Source organism: Petaurus breviceps, unplaced genomic scaffold, assembly GCF_028583685.1.
Source record: "Petaurus breviceps papuanus isolate PSGF00001 unplaced genomic scaffold, PetGlider_PUasm1.0 138, whole genome shotgun sequence".
NCBI lineage: Eukaryota > Metazoa > Chordata > Mammalia > Diprotodontia > Petauridae > Petaurus > Petaurus breviceps.
Window position 1 is genome coordinate 25958926 of NW_027185694.1, and position 19658 is coordinate 25978583.

A 19658-nucleotide genomic window follows, 5' to 3' on the forward strand; every position below is an offset into this window, starting at 1 on the left:
ATTTATCTATCTATCTCTCTATTATTTTTTTTAATTTTTAATTTATTATTTTATAAATATTTTATTTCTAAAGTTAGAATTAATTTTAAATTTTAGACTTTATGTTATCCAAATTACATCCCCTTCCCCATTTTACAGATAAGAAAAACTGAATTGCTATAAAGTTGTGATTTGTATGTAAAGGGTCAGACAACTTGTGAGTGGCACAATATGTCCTACTTTTTTTTCTTTTTTTTAATGTATTCATATGCCCGTATACCATCATATATAGACATATATATACATATATATGTATATATATTTCTATTCCCTTCAATTACTGAGAAAAGTTTCATCAGTTACAATTATTATTTTTCCATATAGGAATGTTAATAGTACAACTTTGATAAGTTCCTTATGGTTTCTTTTCCCTGTTTACCTTCTCATGCTTCTCTTGCTTCTTGTATCTGAATGTCAAATTTTCTATTCAACTCTGGTTTTTTCAGCAAGAATGCTTGAAAGTCCTCTATTCCACTGAATGACCATATTTTACCCTGAAACAGGATACTCAGTTTCGCTGGGTAGGTGACTCTTGGTTTTAATCCCACCTCCTTTGACCTCTGGAATATGATATTCCAGGCCCTTTGATCCCTCAGTGTAGAAGCTGCCAGATCCTGGGTTATCCTGATTGTGTTTCCACAATATTCAAATTGTTTCTTCCTGGCTGCTTGTAATATTCTATCCTTAATCTGGGAATTCCAGAACCTGGTTATAATATTCCTAGGAGTTTTCTTTTGGGGATCTTTTTCAGGAGGTGATTGATGGATTCTTTCAAACTCTATTTTGCCCTCTGATTCTAAAACATCAGGGCAATTTTCTTTGAAAAATTCCTGGAGGATGATTTCTAGGTTCTTTCTTTGATCATGGCTTTCAGGAAGTCCAATAATTTTTAAATCATCTATCCTGGATCTATTTTCCAGGTCAGTGGTATTTCCCACAAGATATTTCACATTGCTTTCTATTCTTTCATTTGTTTGGATTTGTTTAACAGCATCTTGATTTCTCATAAAGTCATTAGCTTCCATTCGCTCCAGTCTAATTCTGAAGCCATGATTCTCCTCATTGAGCTTTTGAGGTTCTTTTTCCATCTGGCAAATTCGACTTTTTAAGGCATTCTTCTCCTCATTGCCTTTTTGAATCTCTTTTGCCATTTGAGTCAGTCTATTTTTTAAAGTGTTATTTTCCTCAGTCAGGCTGTTGATTCTCATTTCATAATTTTCTTGGCATTGTTCTCATTTCTCTTCCTATTTTTTCCTCCACTTCCCTTATCTGCTTCTTAAGGTCCTCTATGGCCTGTAACCAGCTTGTATTTTCCTTTGAAGCTTTTGGTGCAGGAGTTCTGACTTCACTGTCTTCCTCCTGTTCCATGCTTTGCTCCTTTTTGTCCCCAAAATAGTAGTCTAATGTTGGAATCTTCTGTCTGCTTTGCTTCCTTTGCCTGGTCATGTCGCCTCTCAGTCACTTGACCTCTGGGCTTTTTGCCACAGTAGGACTCTGCCACCAGACAGGGGAGCTTTTATCCCAAAGGCTGGGGTTTTCTCAGTTGCCAGAGGTATTCGATGTGTACCCTCTCCGAAGCCTCCCCACGCTCTGGCAAGCTGGACAGACACCCCAGGACCTTCACCCTAGACTGCAATTCAGACCAAGCAGGTTAAAGAAAGAGAGATTACCCCTTAGACTGGTGCTTGGTCCCCCTACACTCTGCAGGCCAGGAGATGAAGCTGCCACGTGGCTCTGGCTGGCTGTGCTGAGTCTCAGCGGTTTCTCACCCTAGGGGGCGAAAGCCACGCAGTCCCAATTACTGGTCCCAAAGTCGAGACTGCACTGACCTCTCACTTTGTCCTTTGCATCTATGTGTTGATAAATCTGGAAACGGCCACAGCTGCTGCTGCTCTGGAGTCCCTTTGGCCAGCAGTTGGTCAGGCCTGCCCTGGGGCTAAAGCCTTGGCCAGCGTTGCACTGGCCGATTCCTGCTGGCCTACTGGGCTGCCCTCAGCGGGAGTTTAGCTTCTCTGTGTCATTTTGTGGGTTCTGCTGCTCCAAAGTTTGTATAAAGTCCCCTTTTTACATGCATTGGGGAAGGTGGAGGCAGGAACATCAAGGAGGTCCTGCTTCTACTCTGCCATCTTGACAACCATAATCCTTATTCTTACCTCATGAAGTTTTTGAGAAGAAAGAAATTTGTAAAACTTTGGGCTCCATGAGAATGTTATGATGATGGAACTTACAATATGTGGAAATTTCCCTTTTTTTGTGCTTTTCTTTTAAGTTCTTAGGCTGTTACCAACAGAACCTCCTTCACCCAATCCACATGCTACCCATTCAGTAGATAATCACTGACATCCAATTTACAAAGACTCCTTTGCTTGACACCAGATGGCTGAGAGTAAGGTACAAAAAAAGTAAGAATTCAGAAGTAGAGAGGAGATGGGATCTCTCTTTCTTCAGGGATCTTTATGCTAGTAGGAGCTAAGGCACAGACTTGCATAACTCAACACAATTGCGTTGTGTGGTACAATTAAGATTAGTACAATTTTAAAGAGCTAAGTACAATTCTAAAAAAAAATAGTTCTTTGAAGACAGGAGATTTTTTTTTGTCTTTGTTTTTTATATCCCCAATACTTAACAGGTTTCCAACTCTATGGTGGGCCCTTAATAAAAGATTGCTGAATTGATCTACAGCATAAGACAGAAGGAAAAAAATGCCAAAGGAGAAGTTATAAAAAAAAAGTGGTGAAGGAATTCATAGTTAAGAGAGGATACTTTTGACTGTGGAGATATGGGAAAACTTTCTGGAGGAGGCAGCACCTCAGCTGGACCTTGAAAGAAGGGTTGGCCTTAAAGAACTAGAAATAGAGGCAATGTCCATCAATTGAGGAATGACTGAGCAAGTTGTGATATATGAATGTAATGGAATATTATTGTGCTACAAAAAAAAAAGAATGAGCAGGTAGATTTCAGAAAAACCTGGAGAGATGTGAACTGATGCTTATTGAAGTGAGAAGAATCAGGAAAATATTGTACAATATTGTACAATGATCATCAATGAATGACTTATCTCTTCTCGGTAACACAATAATTCAAGACAATTCCAAAAAACTCATTGTGGAAAATGTTATCCACATCCAGAGAAAGAATTATTGAATCTGACTGCAGATTGAAACATAATATATTCACTTTTATTTTTATTTTTTGTTTTTTAATAGCTTTTTCCTTTTGTTCTGTTTCTTTTTTCACAACATGACTGGAAATATGTTTAACATGATTACACATGTATAATCTTTATCATATTGCTTGCCTTCTTAGGGAAGCAAGGGGGGAGGGTGAAAAATTTGGAATTCAATCTTATAAAATGAATGTTGAAAACTATCTTTATGGGGTGGCTAGGTGGCACAGTGAATAGAACACTGGCCCTGGAGTCAGGAGGACCTGAGTTCAAATCCAGCCTCAGACACAACACTTTCTAGCCATGTGACCTTGGGCAAGTCACTTAACCCCCATTGCCCTGCCCTCCCCCCTCCAAAAAGAAAAAAAAGAAAAAAAAGAAAACTATCTTTACATGGAATTGGAAAAAAATACTATTTACAAAACAAAACAGAAGCCTGGCCTTCAATAGATTGAGATGTGGAGGGAAATATATTCCAGGCACAGAGGAAAGCATGAACAAAGGCATTTGGGGAGGAAAGCATGCAATGTGAACCATGAACAGTGAACTAATTTGACTAGAAGTAGAAATAAGTAGTGTTGATGAATCTGGGAAGCTAAGCTTGGGGCAAGAATGTTGAGGACCTTGGATCCAGACTTGAGAACTTAGCTTTTTTTAATAGTAAATTTCTCTTATATTTCAAGTAAAATAAAGCCTTTTTTAGTATTCATTTTTATAAGATTTTGAGTTCCAAATTTTCTTACTACCTCCCTCCCCTTCTTCTGAAAATTGTAGGCAGTTTGATAAAGTTTATACATGTACTATCATGTAAAAATAATTTCCATATTATTCACAGTTGTGAAAGAAGAAACAGATTTTTTTTAAATGCAAGAAAGACTAAAATAAATGGGAAAAAGAGTGTTTCAGTCTGCATTCAGAGTCCATCAATTCTTTATCAGGACATGGATAGTATTTGCTTACATGAGTCCTTTGTATTGGTCTTGGATCATTGTGTTGTTGAGAAAAGCTGAACCATTGATAGTTGATCATCACATAATTGCTGGTACTGTGGACAGTGTTTTCCTAATTCTGCTCATTTCACTTTGCATCAGTTAGTATAGGTCTTTCCAGGATTTACTGAATTTATCTGTTCATCATTTCTTATTGCACAATAGCATTCCATTACATCCATATAGCACAACTTGTTCAGCCCTTTCCCAATTGATGGGCATACCCTCAGGTTATAAAGAAATGCTGATGATTTATGCGGGTTTATCTTATATCCTGTAATTCTATTAAAATTGTTCATTATTTCAAGTAATTTTTGGTTAATGCTCTAGGGTTCTCTAAATATAACATTATATCATCTGCAAAGAGTGTGTTTTGTTTCCCCATTGCTTTTTCCAATTTCTTTGATTTCTTTTTTTTATTGTGATGGGTAACATTTCTTGTAATATATTGAATAATAGTAAAGATAATAGGTATTCTTGCTATACCCCTGATGTTATTGGAAAGGTTCCTAACATCCCCATTACAGCTAATAGTTTTAGATAGGTACTGTTTGTCATTTTGAAGAACACTCACTTTATTCCTGTTCCATCTAGGTTTTTCTTTCTTTAAATAGGAATGGGTGCTGTGTTTTTTCAAATTTATTGATTTATTTTTAGTTTTCCACAGTCATTTCCACAACATTTTGAGTTGCAAATTTTCTCCCCATATTTCCCTAACCCTACACTAAGATAGCAAGCCTACTGAATACCTCCTCCACCAATCTGTTCTCTCTTATAGCCTCACCCATACCCCTCCTCGACTTTCTAGCAGGGCAAGATGGATTTCTAAACCCCACTGCCTATATATATTATTTCCAAGTTGCATATAAAAATAATTTTTTTAACATTTGTTTTGTTTTTATAATTTTGATTTCCAGATTCTTTCCCTTCTTCCCTCCTCACCCACCCCCACTGGGAAGATAGGCAATTCAATATACTTTTTACATGTGTAGTTATACAAAACATTTCCATAGTATTATATTATGAAAGACAAACTATATTTCCCTCCATCCTATCCTGCCCCCCAATTATTCTATTTTCTACTTTGACCCTGTCCCTTTTCAAAAGTGTTTGCTTCCAATAACCATCTCCCCCAATTTTCCCTCCCTTCTATCATCCCCCCTCTTATCCCCTTCCCCCCTACTTTCCTGTAGGGTAAGATACCCAATTGAGGGTGTATGTTATTCCCTCCTTAAGCCAAATTCAATGAGATTAAGGTTGACCCATTCCCTTTCATTTTCCTGCTCTTTGCCTCCATTGTAACAGTTATCTCTTACCCCTTTTATATGAGATAATTTATCATATTCCATTTTTCACTACCTCCTTCTCCCAATATATTCCTCTCTCACCTCTTAATCTTGTTTTTAGATACCATCCCTTCATATTCAACTGATCCTGTGCCCTCTATGTATACACGTACCCACATATATACAAGATTACATATATATTTATACACACATACACTCTCCTATACATACATACATATATATATATACACACATACACTCTCCTATACATACATACATACATACATACACACACACATATATCCCCTTCAACTATCCTCACACTGGGAAAGTCTCATGACTTACAATTATTTTTTTTCCACATAGGAATGTATATAGTTCAACTTTACTAAGTTCCTTATGATGTCTTTTTCCAGTTTACCTTCTCAGGCTTCTCTTGCTTCTTGTATTTGTAAATCAAATTTTCTGTTCAAGTCTGGTTTTTTCATCAAAGTCCTCTATTTCATTGAATGGTTATATTTTCCCCTGAAGCATTATACTCAGCTTGTGTTGGGCAGGTGATTCTTGGTTTTAATCTTAGCTCATTTGACCTCTGGAACAGCATATTCCAAGTCCTTCAATCCCTTAATGTAGAAGCTGCTAGATTCCATGTTATCCTGATTGTGTTTCCATAATACTCAACTTTTTTCTTCCTAACTGCTTGGAATATTTTCTCTTTGACCTGGGAACTCTGGAATTTGGCTATAATATTCCCAGGAGTTTTCTTTTTGGGATCTTTTTCAAGAGGTGATTGGTGAATTCCTTCAATTTCTATTTTTGCCCTCTGGTTCTACAATATAAGGGCAATGGTTTATTTGAAAATTTCTTGAAGGATGATTGCTAGGTTCTTTTTTTATCATGACTGTCAGGTAGTCCAGTAATTTTTAAATTATCTCTCCTGGATCTATTTTCCAGGTCAGTGCTTTTCCCAATGAGATATTTCACATTGCCTTCTATTTTTTTATTTGTTTGGATCTGTTTTATAGTATCTGTATTTCTCACAAAGTCATTAGCTTCCATTTGCTTCAGTATAGTTTTGAAGGAATTGTTCTCTTTAGTGAGTTTTTGAAATTCCTTTTCCATCTGGGCAATTTGGCTTTTTAAGGCTTTCTTGTCCTCATTTGCTCTTTGGGCCTCTTTTTCCATTTGAGTAAGTTTATTTTTAAGGTTTTGTGTTCTTCAGTATTTTGGGGGTCTCCTTTAGCTGGCTGTTGACTCGCTTTTCATGATTTTCTTGCTTCATTATCATTTCTCTTCCCAACTTTTCCTCCACTTTTCTTACTTGATTTTCAAAATCCTTCTTTAGCTCCTTTATGGCCTGTAATAAGTTCATATTTTTCTTGGAAGCTTTTTATGGAAGAGTTTTGACTTTATGAACTTTTTCTGGTTCCATGTTTTGATCCTTTTTGTCCCCCACAAAGGATTCTATGGTCTGATTGTGCTTCCTCTGCTTGCCTTTCTTGCCAGCCTATTACTTAACTTTTGAACACTTTGCTAACTAAAACTCTGCTTCCAGAGTGGAGAGAGCTGTGTGCCAAATTTCTGGGGTTTGTACAGCTAGTGCCAGAGCTGTTGTCAGATGTCTGAGGAGGGCACCCTTTCCATAGCCACCACAAACTCTGGCACACTGGCGTTCCTTACCCTAGGACCACCAGCCAAGACTGTTACCCAGATCAAAGCAGGTAAAAGAAGGATCTCTGAATGGTCGCTTGGTCCCTCTACAATCTGTAGACCAGGAGCTCCAGAGGTAGTTATGTGGTAGCAGCTGCAGTACTGTGGCCACCTCTGTTGCCCCAGGGCAGGGTCTGGACTGCCCTCTTCTCTCACCCAGTTCCAATGGAGTTCTCTACTAACCTTTTCCTTTTTCTTTGATGTTTATGGTTTGCAAAATCTGGAAACTACCACAGCTGCTGGTGATTCAACCTCCTGAAGTCTGCTCCAGCTGGTCTGGGCCATGAGTCTGAATGAGCATTGCTCTCTCTGGACTGTACTCAGCTCCCAGCCTGGTGCAATAGACCCTTCCTGTCGGCCTTCCAGGCTGCCTTCAGCAGGAGATTTGTTTTTCCCTGTCACTTTGTGGATTCTGTAGCTCTAAAATTTGTTTAGGGTCATTTTTTTTCAGGTATTGGAGGTGTTTCAAATCAGAGCTCAAGCAAGTTCCTGCTTTTACTCCACCATCTTTGTTCCACCCCTGTATTTTGTCAAAAGCTTTTTCAGTATCTATTGTAATTTTGCTATTGATATGATCAATTATATTGATAGTCTTCCTAATATTGAACCAATCCTGCATTCCTGGCATAGATCCTACCTGTTCATAATGTATAACCCTTGTGATATATTGCTGTAATCACCTTGTTAGTATTTTGTTAAAAATTTTTGCATCAATAGCTCTTCCTGTTTTAGGTATCACCATTTTCATGTCATAAAAGAAGTACTTTAGGATGCTGCCTATATTTCCAAATAGTTTATATAGTATTAGAATTAATTGTTCTTTTAATGTTTGGTAGAATTCTCTAATGAACCCATCTGGCCATGGGAATTTTTTCCTGGGGTGGTCATGATTGTCTTGTTCAATTTCTTTTTCTTAGTTGGGCTTATTTAGGCATTCTATTTCCTGGTTTGTTAATCTAGGTAATTTGTATTTTTGTAAGCATTCATCCATTTTACTCAGATTGTCAGATTTATTGGTATATAATTAGGAAAAATATTTCCTAATGATTGCTTTAATTTCTTCTTCATTGGTGGTGATTTCCTCATTTTAATTTTGGATCCTGGATGTTTGTTTTTTATTCTTTCTTTTTTAAATCAAATAAACGTATGGCTCATCTATCATTGTCTCTTTCCCCACCCCTGCCCCCATAAAACAGGTCCTAGATTTATTTATTTGCTCAACAGTTTTTCTTTTAATTTTCATTCTTATTAATCTCACCTTTGATTTTTAGGATTTCCAATTGGGTGCTCAGTTGGTGATTTTTAATTTGTTATCTTTCTAGTTTTATTTTAGTTGCATGCCCAGTTCATTGATCTGCTCTTTTCCCATTTCTTGATGCAAGAAATTAGAGAAATATAATTTCACCTAAGCAATGCTTTTGAGGCATCACATAAATTTTGGTATGTTGTCTCATTGTTGCCATTCTCTGTAATGAAATTATTGGTTATTTCTATGATTTGCTCTTTGACCCACCTAATCTTTAGGATTAGATTATTTAGTTTCCAACTAATTTTTAATCTAGATTTCCATTGCCCTTTGTTGAAAGTAGTTTTTATTGCATTATGATCTGAAAAGTATACATTTATACTGAAAAGAATAAATATACAGAAATGCTGTCCTTTTACATGTGATTTTGAAGTTCTATGTCCTATTACATGGTCAATTTTTGTGTAGGTGTCATGTGTTGCTGAGAAAAAGCCATATTCCTTTCTGTTCTCATTAATTTTCTCCAAAGGTCTGTCATGTCTAACTTTTTTTTTTAATATTCCATTTACCTCCTTAGTTTCTTTTTTGGTTGTATTTACCAAATTCTGAGAGGGGACAGTTGTGGTTTCTCACTAGTGTAGTTTTACTTTCTATTTCTTCCTGTAACTCCTTTAACTTCTTTAAGAATTTGGATCTTAAGGAGTAAAAACAGGAACTCTGCTCAACTCTGGCTCTAATCACCTCTAATACCTGTAAAATATGACTCAAAAAAAATTTTTAGACCCACAAAGTGACAGAGAGAAACAAATCTCCTCCTGAAGGCAGCCTGACAGGCTGACAGGAAGGGATGAGTGAACCTTGCTGGGTGCTGAGCACAGTCCCATGTCAGCCACACGGTTCCAGCACTGAGTGGTGGTCCTGGGGTGTGTGGCAGTGTGCCAGAGCTTGGGGTACCTGTAGAGAGGGCACGCTCCTCCAGACCTCTAATAACATTTGAGAAAACCTGCTAATTGGGACATGGCTCTCTCCATTCTGGGAGCAGAGCTCTACTGTGGCAAAGAGCTCAAAAGTCAAGTAATTGTCTGGCAAGATGATCAAGCAGAGGAAGCCAAATCAGACCACAGAATACTATTTTTGTGGACAAAAAGGATCAAAACTTGAACAGAAGAAGACAACAAAGTCAAAACTCCTACATCAAAAGCTTCCAAGAAAAATATGAACTGATTACAGGCCATGGATGTGCTCAAGAAGGATTTTGAAAATAAGAGAAGTGGAGGAAAAATTGGGAAGAGAAATGAGAATAATAGGTTACACTAGGAACTTTTCTACTCTACTGGCCTGAATAAAAGTGTAGCCATCCAGGCTCCCAAACTGGTACCATTGTACCTGATATATTAACATTCACAGAAAATGATGGTCCCAAGTCCTGTCCAGAAGATGAAGTATCATATAAGCAAAAGGGTCCTGACCTTCGTTCACATTTGGTTGTGTGAAGGTGGAAATGAATGCTGCCACTTTGGTTGTTGTAACCGGCACACGTCTCATCGATGTTATAGGTCTCAACTTTATCTGACCAGTCCATTTCACAGATTTTCTTGTATTCTCTGTTCAGTCTAAAAAAAAAGGAGGAGAAACATTGGTGAGAAGAAATACAAATTTACCAAAATTTAAATTTATCACATGGAACTTGAGTGGAAAAGGGTGAAAGAACCTTAAAGATCCCCATCCCAGATTGCTACAAGAGAACAGATGCAGTGCAGTAAAGGGAAGGGTGAACTTGGGATGTTGAACTCATGTCCAGGTTCAAGACCTGGCTCTGGAAATTACTAGCTGTGGGGCCTTCCATGACTTCCTTCTTCTCTCTGGTCTTCAATTTCTACATTTAAAAAATAATGAGGTTGAACTATATACTCTTAAAGGACCTTCCAGCTTAGACATTCTTCATTCTATTTCAAAGATCTCTTGTAGGTCAGTTGTCTTGCTATTCTGTGAAATCTCAGAATGGCAGGCAGAGGGCAAAGGAGAGCCCATAAGTGTTAGTATTTTTCTAGCCCAAGATATCCTGTGGTTCATTGATGATAGGAAACCAGAGCCCAAAGTGGCCCACCTGGCAGCTGGATAACCAAATGGTAACTGCAAATGCTAAAGTTTCAATGTGCAGCCTTGGGTGAGTTGTCTCACTCATCTGGGCATCCTTTGGTTCTACATTAATGGGTTGTTACATAAATGGGTTGGTAGGGTGGTCAAGAAAATGACTCAAGTCCAAATCAGCTAATTGTGTATCTAGTATAGCTACATCCTGTATGACTTCCTTGCTGTGTAACTTTCTGGAGCCCTGCTCCCTGGAGCAAATATGCACCAGCCACTACACTAACTTCTAAACCCAGAGAAGACTGAAGTTTGTCTTCACTAACATCCTATTCTCACCATTCTGGGCACTTCTTCCTCCAGAGTCCTCACATATTCTATTTCTCTTTTTTATCATTCAAACTTGTTTTTAGACATTTCATTTACTCATAGGTGACAGAGACCAGAACAGCTTAAAACTATAGGATAGCATAAAACCAATGAGGTATAAGTAAGGAGAATTAAATGTATGACTTTTGACAAGACATTTTATTTGGGAACCTTACTTTTCCCATCTGTATTTCTGTGGCTTTCTTCATAGGGTTATAGGGCTATAGATTTGTCTGGTATTAGAGTTGAAATAAATCTGGGAGACATTCTAATCCAGAACAGCTCATTTTATAGATGAGAAAATGGAGGTCCCCCAAAACTGAGGTGTGTGGCATAATCCAATGAGATACTGAAATTGCTTTCATACTCAAGCCTCTTAGGTGTGGGGTTATACATTTAGGTAGAATAGATGGTTGGCTACCAAACAACAAGTTGCAAGGGTCCCTTTTTCTATAAAGGAGCATCTCTCCTACCATTTCCAACTTCTGATCCTTTCCCAGTTATTCCATGTGAATGAGGGATGATTCTTCCTGAGTATAAGTGTTTCCAGGTTTTTACCCTTCTACCCTCAGGAAATGTACCTCCCTAGACATAAAAGATAGTGAAAATTCTAAAGTATCTTGGTGTAATTTTGGCAGTGTGGGTTTTGACTTTACCTGAGTGAATATATATTTTTAAAATTTTTTGCTGTTACTGTTGTTATCTCCAGGGTAGATATTACCCCAAATAAATCAGATTGCATCCCCTCAATATAGAGAACTATCATGACATCCTGTGTCCAAATTGTTCACCACCTGGTGGCTGACCTTACACTGGAGGCTTTGACTGAAGTTACATAATACTAGATTATATAATCACTGAGGGGGCTTCATAGAAGCAGGAAATTCTGTGAGCTCCCCAACAACCACCTCAAATACCTATAAAATATGACTCTAAACAAATTTTAGAGCTACAGAACCTACAAAGTGACAGAAAGAAACAAATCTCCCACTGACAGCAGCCTGGAAGGCCTATAGGAAGGGTCCATAACAGCAGTTTGGAAGCAGAGCAGTCCAGCGTGAGCCACATAGTTCTGCTTTCAGGTGGCCCCAACCAGCAGCTTCCAGAGCAGACTTCAGGAGAGTGAATCATCAGCAGCTGTGGAGGTTTCTAGACTCCTCAACCCATAAAAGCCAAAGAGCAAATAAAATATCAATTGGGAACTCTATTGGAAGAGAAGGGCACAGCCTGGCACCTGCCCCCAGTATGAGAGGTAGAGGAGGTGCAGAGGCTGTAGCTGCTTCCCCATGAGGCTGACTTCAGAGCTCCTGGCCTGCAGATCATAGGGGGACCAAGTGACAATTCAGAGGGTAATCATTCTTGCTTTAGCCTGCTTGGATCTGGATCACTGTCTTGTGTGGAGGTCCTGGGGTGTGTGGCCAGTGGACCATAGCTTGTGGGGGCTGCAGAGAGGGTGCCCTCCTAATAGCTCCAGCAGCTACAAAAACCCAAGTGATTTGGGACAAAGCTCTCCTTTCTGGAAGCAGAGGTCTACTGTGGCAAAGAGCTCAAAAGTCAAGAATTTCGTGGAAATATGAGCAAGCAGAGGAATCAAAGCAAGCAGAGTAATCAAACTCTCACTTCCTCTTTTGGGGACAAAAGGAATCAAAGCATGAAATGGGAGGAAGACAGAGAAGTCGGAACTCCTTCAACAAAAGTTTCCAAGAAAAATAGGAATTGGTTACAGTCCATGGAGGAGATCAATAAGGATTTTGAAAATCAAGAGAAGTGGAGGAAAAATTGGGAAGAGAAATGAGAATGATGCAAGAAAATTATGAAAAGAGAGTCAACAACCTGACTGAAGAAAATAACACCTTAAAAAACAGACTAACTCAAATGGCAAAAGAGGCCCAAAAAACCAGTGAGGAGAATAATGCCTTAGAAAGCTGAATTTACCAGATGGAAAAGGCATTTCAAAAGTTCGCTGAAGAGAACAATTCCTTCAGAATTAGAATGGTGCAAGTGGAAGCTAATGACTTTATGAGAAATCAAGATACTCTAAAACAGGTCCAAACAAATGAAAAAAATAGAAGGCAATGTGAAATATCTCATTGGAAAAACCACTGACCTGGAAAATAGATCCAGGAGAGATAATTTAAAAATTATTTGACTACCTGAAAGTCATGATCGAAAAAAACCCTAGAACTCATCTTTCAAGAAATTATCAAAGAAATCATTGCCCTGATATTTTAGAACCAGAGGGCAAAAATAGAAATTGAAAGAATTCACCAATCACCTCTTGAAAAAGATCCCCAAAATAAAACTCCTAGAAATATTACAGCCAAATTCCAAAGTTCCCAGGTCAAGGAGAAAATACTACAAGCAGTCAGGAAGATACAATTTGAGTACTGTGAAAACACAATCAGGATAACACAAGATCTAGCAGCTTCTGCAATAAGGGATTGAAGGGCTTGGAATATGATATTCTGAAGGTCAAAGGAGCTAGGAATAAAACCAAGAATCACCTACCTACCCAGAAATACTGAGTATAATGTTTCAGGGAAAAGTATGGTTATTCAATGAAATAGTGGACTTCTGAGAATTTTGGATGAAAAAAACAGAGTTGAATAGAAAATTTGATATTCAAATACAAGAAGCAAGAGAAGCATGAGAAGGTAAACTGGAAAAAGACATCATAAGGAACTTATCAAAGTTCAACTAATTACATTCCTACATGGAAAAATGATAATTGTAACTCATGAGACTTTTCTCAGTATGAGGATAGTTGAAGGGAATATAGATGTATATGTGTATACAGAGGAGGGTATATGTGCATATAAATACATATGTGAGTGTGTGTGTATATATGTGTACATGTATACATAGACAGAGGGCACAGGATCAGTTGAATAGGAAAGGATTATATCTAAAAATAAAATTAAAAGGTGAGAGAGGAATATAATGAGAGGAGATAGTGAGAGACAGACTAGGGTAAATTATTTCATATAAAGGAGAGAAGAGAAAACTATTACAATGGAGGGGAAGAGCAGGAAGGTGAAAGGGAATGGGTCAACCTTACTCTCATTGAATTTAGCTTGAGGAGGCAATAACATACATATTCAATTGGGTATCTTACCCTACAGGAAAGTAAGGGGGGGGGAAGGGGATGAGAGGGGAGATGATCAAAGGGAGGGCAGATCAGGGGAGAGGGTAGTTAGAAGCAAACACTTTTGAAAAGGGATAGGGTCAAAGTAGAAAATAGAATAAGTGGGGGGGCAGGACAGGATGGAGGCTAATATAGTCAGCTTTTCACAATATATCTACTATGGAAATGTTTTGTGTAACTACAGATATACAACCTATATTGAATAGTTTGTTTTTCCAGTAGGGGTGGGTGACAAGGGAAGAAGGAAAAGAATCTGGAAATCAAAGTTTTAAAATAAAATGTTAAAAAAATTTATTATTTTTTATTATTATTATTTTACATGCATCTGGGAAATAAGATAAACAGGCACTGGGGTAGAGAAATCCATCTTGACCTACTAGAAAGTCAGAGGGGGTATTGGGCAGGATATAAGAGAGAACAGATTGGGGGAAAGTGTATTCAATAGGTTCACTATTTTGGGGTGGTGGGTAGGGGAAAGATGGGTAGAAAATTTGCAACTCTAAACCTTATGGAAATGAATGTTGAAAACTAAAAACAAACAAAAAAATATCACCGAGGGCCAGGTGATAACCAGTGCTAACCATGAGCCAAAGGTAAAAAGAGGAATTCTTTCAACTGGGGCAAAGTGAGTTGAGAGGGTGGCAGTGACACAGAAGCCATATTGATCCAGGAACAGAGAAGACAGTTCCTTTTCTTCCTTTCCTCTGCCAACCTGTACCAGCAATTGGCTGCACTCCATCACCCAGAGTTCACCTCTTCTCACAGCATCAAAGTTTTAGAACCGGAAGGGACCTTCAAGGACAGCTAGTCAAAGAATAACAGAATTTCATAACTGGAAAGGATCAACATTCCTCTATTCCTACCCCTAATTTTACATATGAGGAAACTGGCATTCATGGAGGTTAAGTGACTTGCCCAATGTCACAAAGGTATTTCATATCAGGTGTAAGATTTGAACCAAGGTCTCCTAGACTCTAATTTCAACACTATACTATGACACTTATAACCCTGATGGAGGGCCATATGACTCATAGCAAAAGGACAGTGATCTCTGGACCAACATGGAAAGGAAGCATACCTTCCAGGAGAGGAAGTCCTCTTTCCCCCATATGTCAGTGTTATAGGAATTTTTAAGATCTTCCCTGCCCCTAGGCCCTTTGATAGCCTTAAGCGCACCTGGAGCCACGTTTTTCAGGAGATACTTTGTGATTGGACAGTGGGTCAAGAAGGTTGTTACATTCTTTGAGACTGGAGAAGGCTATATAAACCCTCATATGAGGAGTTGTTTTGGGGCTCACTTTGAGAAGTGTTGTGTGACTTGACCAGACAAGACTCTGTGCAGCCGTTTAGCACCTCAGCTTTGAAAAACCCTCATGTTGATGCTTCCTTCTCTGGTAACTGACTAGGTATGGATGTAATGCTTGGACACTTTGAGGCCTGTCTGCTTGATCTGTTTGTTTCTCTGTCTTCTTATAATTCGTGCTTGTAACCTCTGTATACTCTGAAGTTTGGGGTGCTGACCTTTTCCCCCTGAACTAGGTAAATGATATATTTGACTGATTAAAGCAAGATTGTTAACCATTTTGAGTTGCTTTCCTTTAGAAATCAGATCTAAGAACCTGTGTTGCCAGCCACCCTGGGTATGCTAGGGTGCTTGCCACTACAGCCAACCCCTGAGAGTCCTGCTCTAGTTACATTTCTGAGCCATTAGTTCTGGAATCCTGGAGTTAGAATAGAGACCCAATGAAGTCATTCTGTTCTAGTATTCCAATTCTGGGTATGGCAATAAATAATTATGTCCCTTGTGGAAGAATATAGTACATAAAAAAAAATTTGACTTAAGTCTAGGAATTTGGACCTAACTCTCCTGACTATTTACTAGCTGTGTGACCATTATTTGTCAAACTCCATGAGTCTGATTACTCATCTATAAATATTAATAATGATATAAGTATTATCGATTTGACAAAGTGCCTTGTAACGTGGAAGTACTAATGTGAATTATTGATATTAATGTAATTATTCTTTCTTCAATGAATGCACCATTGAGTTCCAGTCAGTGGATGTCTGAACACCCACCTGTCTGGGACAGTGTAAAAGAGATTCCTACGTAGGGTTATGAGTTTGGACTAATGACCTCTGGAGGGCCCTTTCAGTTGAGATCCTAGGATTTTATGAAAATATTGTTCATGTGAATCTAAGCATTCCAAATGGAAGTCTATTTTCGATTGTCCACCAGGTGTCAGGATCAACCAAGAAATGAAAAGAACATGGCCTCATATCTTTGTTGGATGTACTGGATTTGCTTCAGAATTTCAGTGTGTATGTCAACATATAGATCAGCATAATATATACTATGTGACCACATATGTGTTTTGTATATCATGTAATTTCCACATAAATATGAGGTGTGTGTGTGTGTGTATGTGTGTGATATATAGGTGATATTGCCAGTCCATGGCCACTTTGGAGAAAACCATGATTGAAAGGGAAAAGCATTAGATTTGAAATTAGTGCTGGCTCTGTTTTCATTTGCCAGCACTAGGACCTTTCTCTCTCTCTGAAGTCTAGTTTTCTCATCTGTAAAATGGAAATAATCATTTTTGTCTGATAAGAACCTTGAATTTAAATTTGGAACAGACCTTAGAAATCTAGTCAAACTACCTCATTTTATAAATAAGGAGACAAACCTAGAGAAGATAAATAATTTTCCCAAGGTTACAATGGTAGGAAGAAGCAATCAGGATTTGACTACAGATCTTCAGACAAAGTTGTTGCAAAACTGGATGCAAAATTTCAGTGTTCTATGACTACTACAGTAGGGAGAGTAGTGGTGATACACTAAGATCACCATGTCTTTTGTTCAGTCTGTCACTATAACCACCACAACTTTGAATTTCCTATGAGTATTCTTTAAATCACCAAAAAGATTAAGAGGCTAGTTTTTTATACTTATCCACTGATAAACAACCAGCTCCCTATCCCCTAAATGTATGAACAATATACTTTCACATTTATTCTGAATTTTTAACATTTTTTTCCATAACTTTCTTAAGACTAGATAATCAACTAGACAATAAAGCATGCCCTGATCTGTACCTATTTCTGAGGGGTAAAGGCTTACACTGAAAATTTAACAACTGGCTCTTGGATCTGGTACCAGATGTCTGCAACATAACACACCCCTCTTTGATGATACATGCATGAAATGTGTCTGTTCTTTCTTTTGAGGAAAGGCTGATAAAATTCCAAGTGACCCAAGACTGCTTCTGAGGGAATGGTTAGTAAAACAAACATGTTGGAAAGAAGATGACTTACCTTATCTGATTAATAGCTTGCATTAGAGTCCTCTTTAGAATTCCTTGAATATTTTGGATGAGTTCAGCTTCCTGAGTTTAAAAAATAACAACAATGACAACAATAAAGCATAGTACTTCAATCCTTCCTGATCTCAAGCTTTTTGTTTCTATAAATCACAAGATTTATACTGGATCTTAGAGATTATTGGGGAAGCTGGGTGACAGAATGGATAGAGCATTGGGCTTTGAATCAGGAAGACTCATCTTCAAATATGTTCAAATCTAGCATCAGACACTTCCTAGCTGTGTGGCCCTGGGCAAGTCACTTACCCGTATTTGCTTCTGCTTCCTCATCTGTAAAATGAGCTAGAGAAGGAAAGGACAAACCACTACTGTGTCTATGCCAGGAAAATCCCAAATTGAGTCATGTAGAATTGGACATGACCAAAAAACAAATAAAGATTATCTAATCCAGTCCTTTGATTTTACATTAAAAAAAAATGAGAAGCCCAAACAAGTGTCAGGGACTTCCCAAAGGTCATACATGGAGTAACAGAGCCAAGACTCCAAACCAGGTGCTCTGACCCCAAATCCATTGAACCTTCTACTACTTTCACCCATTTTAGCACTTGGGAAGAAGGGGAGGGAGAGAGAGAGGAACGAAAGGCAAACATATAGGACAGCATCCTGTGAAGTACTCTATCCCCTGTATCAGGCATCATTTCCCTCCCTTTCCAAAGAATGATGTCAAGAAAATCCCTTCAAAGATTTGAAGTTGATATCTTGAGACTATTAAACCATAATTAAAATGCAAAGCAATTCAATAGGCACTGATCAGCAAATTGAGCCATAAATGATCAGTTTGTTAAACACGTCGGGGGGAAAATGGAGGCTTTAAATAAGCCCATTCTTCTTTCACCATTAATAATGTGCCGTCTGTCTGACATTATATGAAGATCAGTTGTCATTACCATTATGTTTATGATGCTATTATTTTGTGCATCATTGTCACTCATCCCTGATACTCTGTTTAGTCTCCTTATTTGTGTTTTAAAGAGGAGAGAATCCATCCTGCTATGAATCGGCATTGGTTGCTGCACAATTGTAAAGTGATATGGCCCCAGAACTTGGAGTCAAGATATTTGAGTTCAAGCTCCAGGTTTCTGCTAACTTGCTGTGTGACCTTGGCCAGATCCTTTCCTTTGAGTCTCAGTTTCTCAACTGTAGAATAGTGATGATAATGTTTGATCCATAGGAAATGAATACTTAAACAAACAAGGGATAAAGACAATTGCAAAAGAGTAAAGAAATAAATTTGGTTCCATGGAATCAGAAAGCTTCTACACAAACAAAATGAATACATCTAGTATATACAAATACATATATATATATATATATATATATGTATTTATCTATGTGTGTGCGTGTGTGTGTGTATACACACGCACACACACTCGTACTTGGGAAAATGTTTTGTATCAAATATCTCTGATAAGGGTTTGGTACCCAAGATACAACAACTATTTGTTGCTGTTCAGTCAGTTTTCAGCCATGTCTGACTCTTCATAACCCAATTCGGGGTTTTCTTGTCAGAAATACTAGAATGGTTTGCCTTTTCCTTCTCTAATTCAATTTACAAATGAGGAAACTGAGGATCAGAACCATACAATTAGTAAGTGTCTGAGAATAGATTTGAACTCATGAAGAGAGGTCTTCCTGACACCACTTGCAACACTCTATGCACTGTGCCACCTAGCTGCCCAAGATACATAGGCAGGTAACAATATATATATATATATATATATACATATATATATATATCCAAAACATCAAAACAGAAGCATTAAAACATTAAAAGGATATTAACAGACAGCTCTCCAAAGAAATGCAAGATAATAACAACCATATGAGAGAGCCCTCTCAATCACTAATCAGAGAAAATTGCAAATTGAAACAACCCTGAAGTTTACTTCAGAAACTGTAAATTGGCTAAGATGACAAAAGCCAGGAATGGTCAATGTTGGAAGGTTGTAGAAATACAGGTACACTAGTGTATTTTTTATTGAAGGTCTGAATTAGTAGAACATTCTGGAGAACAATTTGGAGCTATACAAATTGTGTCAAATATCCATATGCTTTGCATATATACACAATATATATTATTATGCATATATCCTCAGGAACTTATTAACAACAACAAAAAAAGGCTCTCTAATACACCACTTTTTGGGGGTAGTAATTGATGCGAATCAAGGTAGTTACCAATCATTGAGCTAAACAGTGGGAATGACAAACTACAGAACAATCTAAAATGAATGTTG

At 37.9% G+C, this 19658-nt stretch overlaps 1 protein-coding gene across 1 annotated transcript in view; it reads right to left on the minus strand.

Moving 5' to 3' along the window:
• Window positions 1-19658, minus strand: part of LOC138144295 (tektin-4-like) — a 166942-nt gene that overhangs the window by 118723 nt on the left and 28561 nt on the right. Inside the window, exons 2-5 of the mRNA XM_069065622.1 lie at window positions 17357-17427; window positions 9906-10049; window positions 9070-9130; window positions 1738-1809 (exon numbers count right to left, since the gene is read on the minus strand). Coding sequence (XP_068921723.1) covers window positions 1738-1809; window positions 9070-9130; window positions 9906-10049; window positions 17357-17427 — 348 coding nt within the window. The remainder of the gene's footprint in view (window positions 1-1737; window positions 1810-9069; window positions 9131-9905; window positions 10050-17356; window positions 17428-19658) is intronic.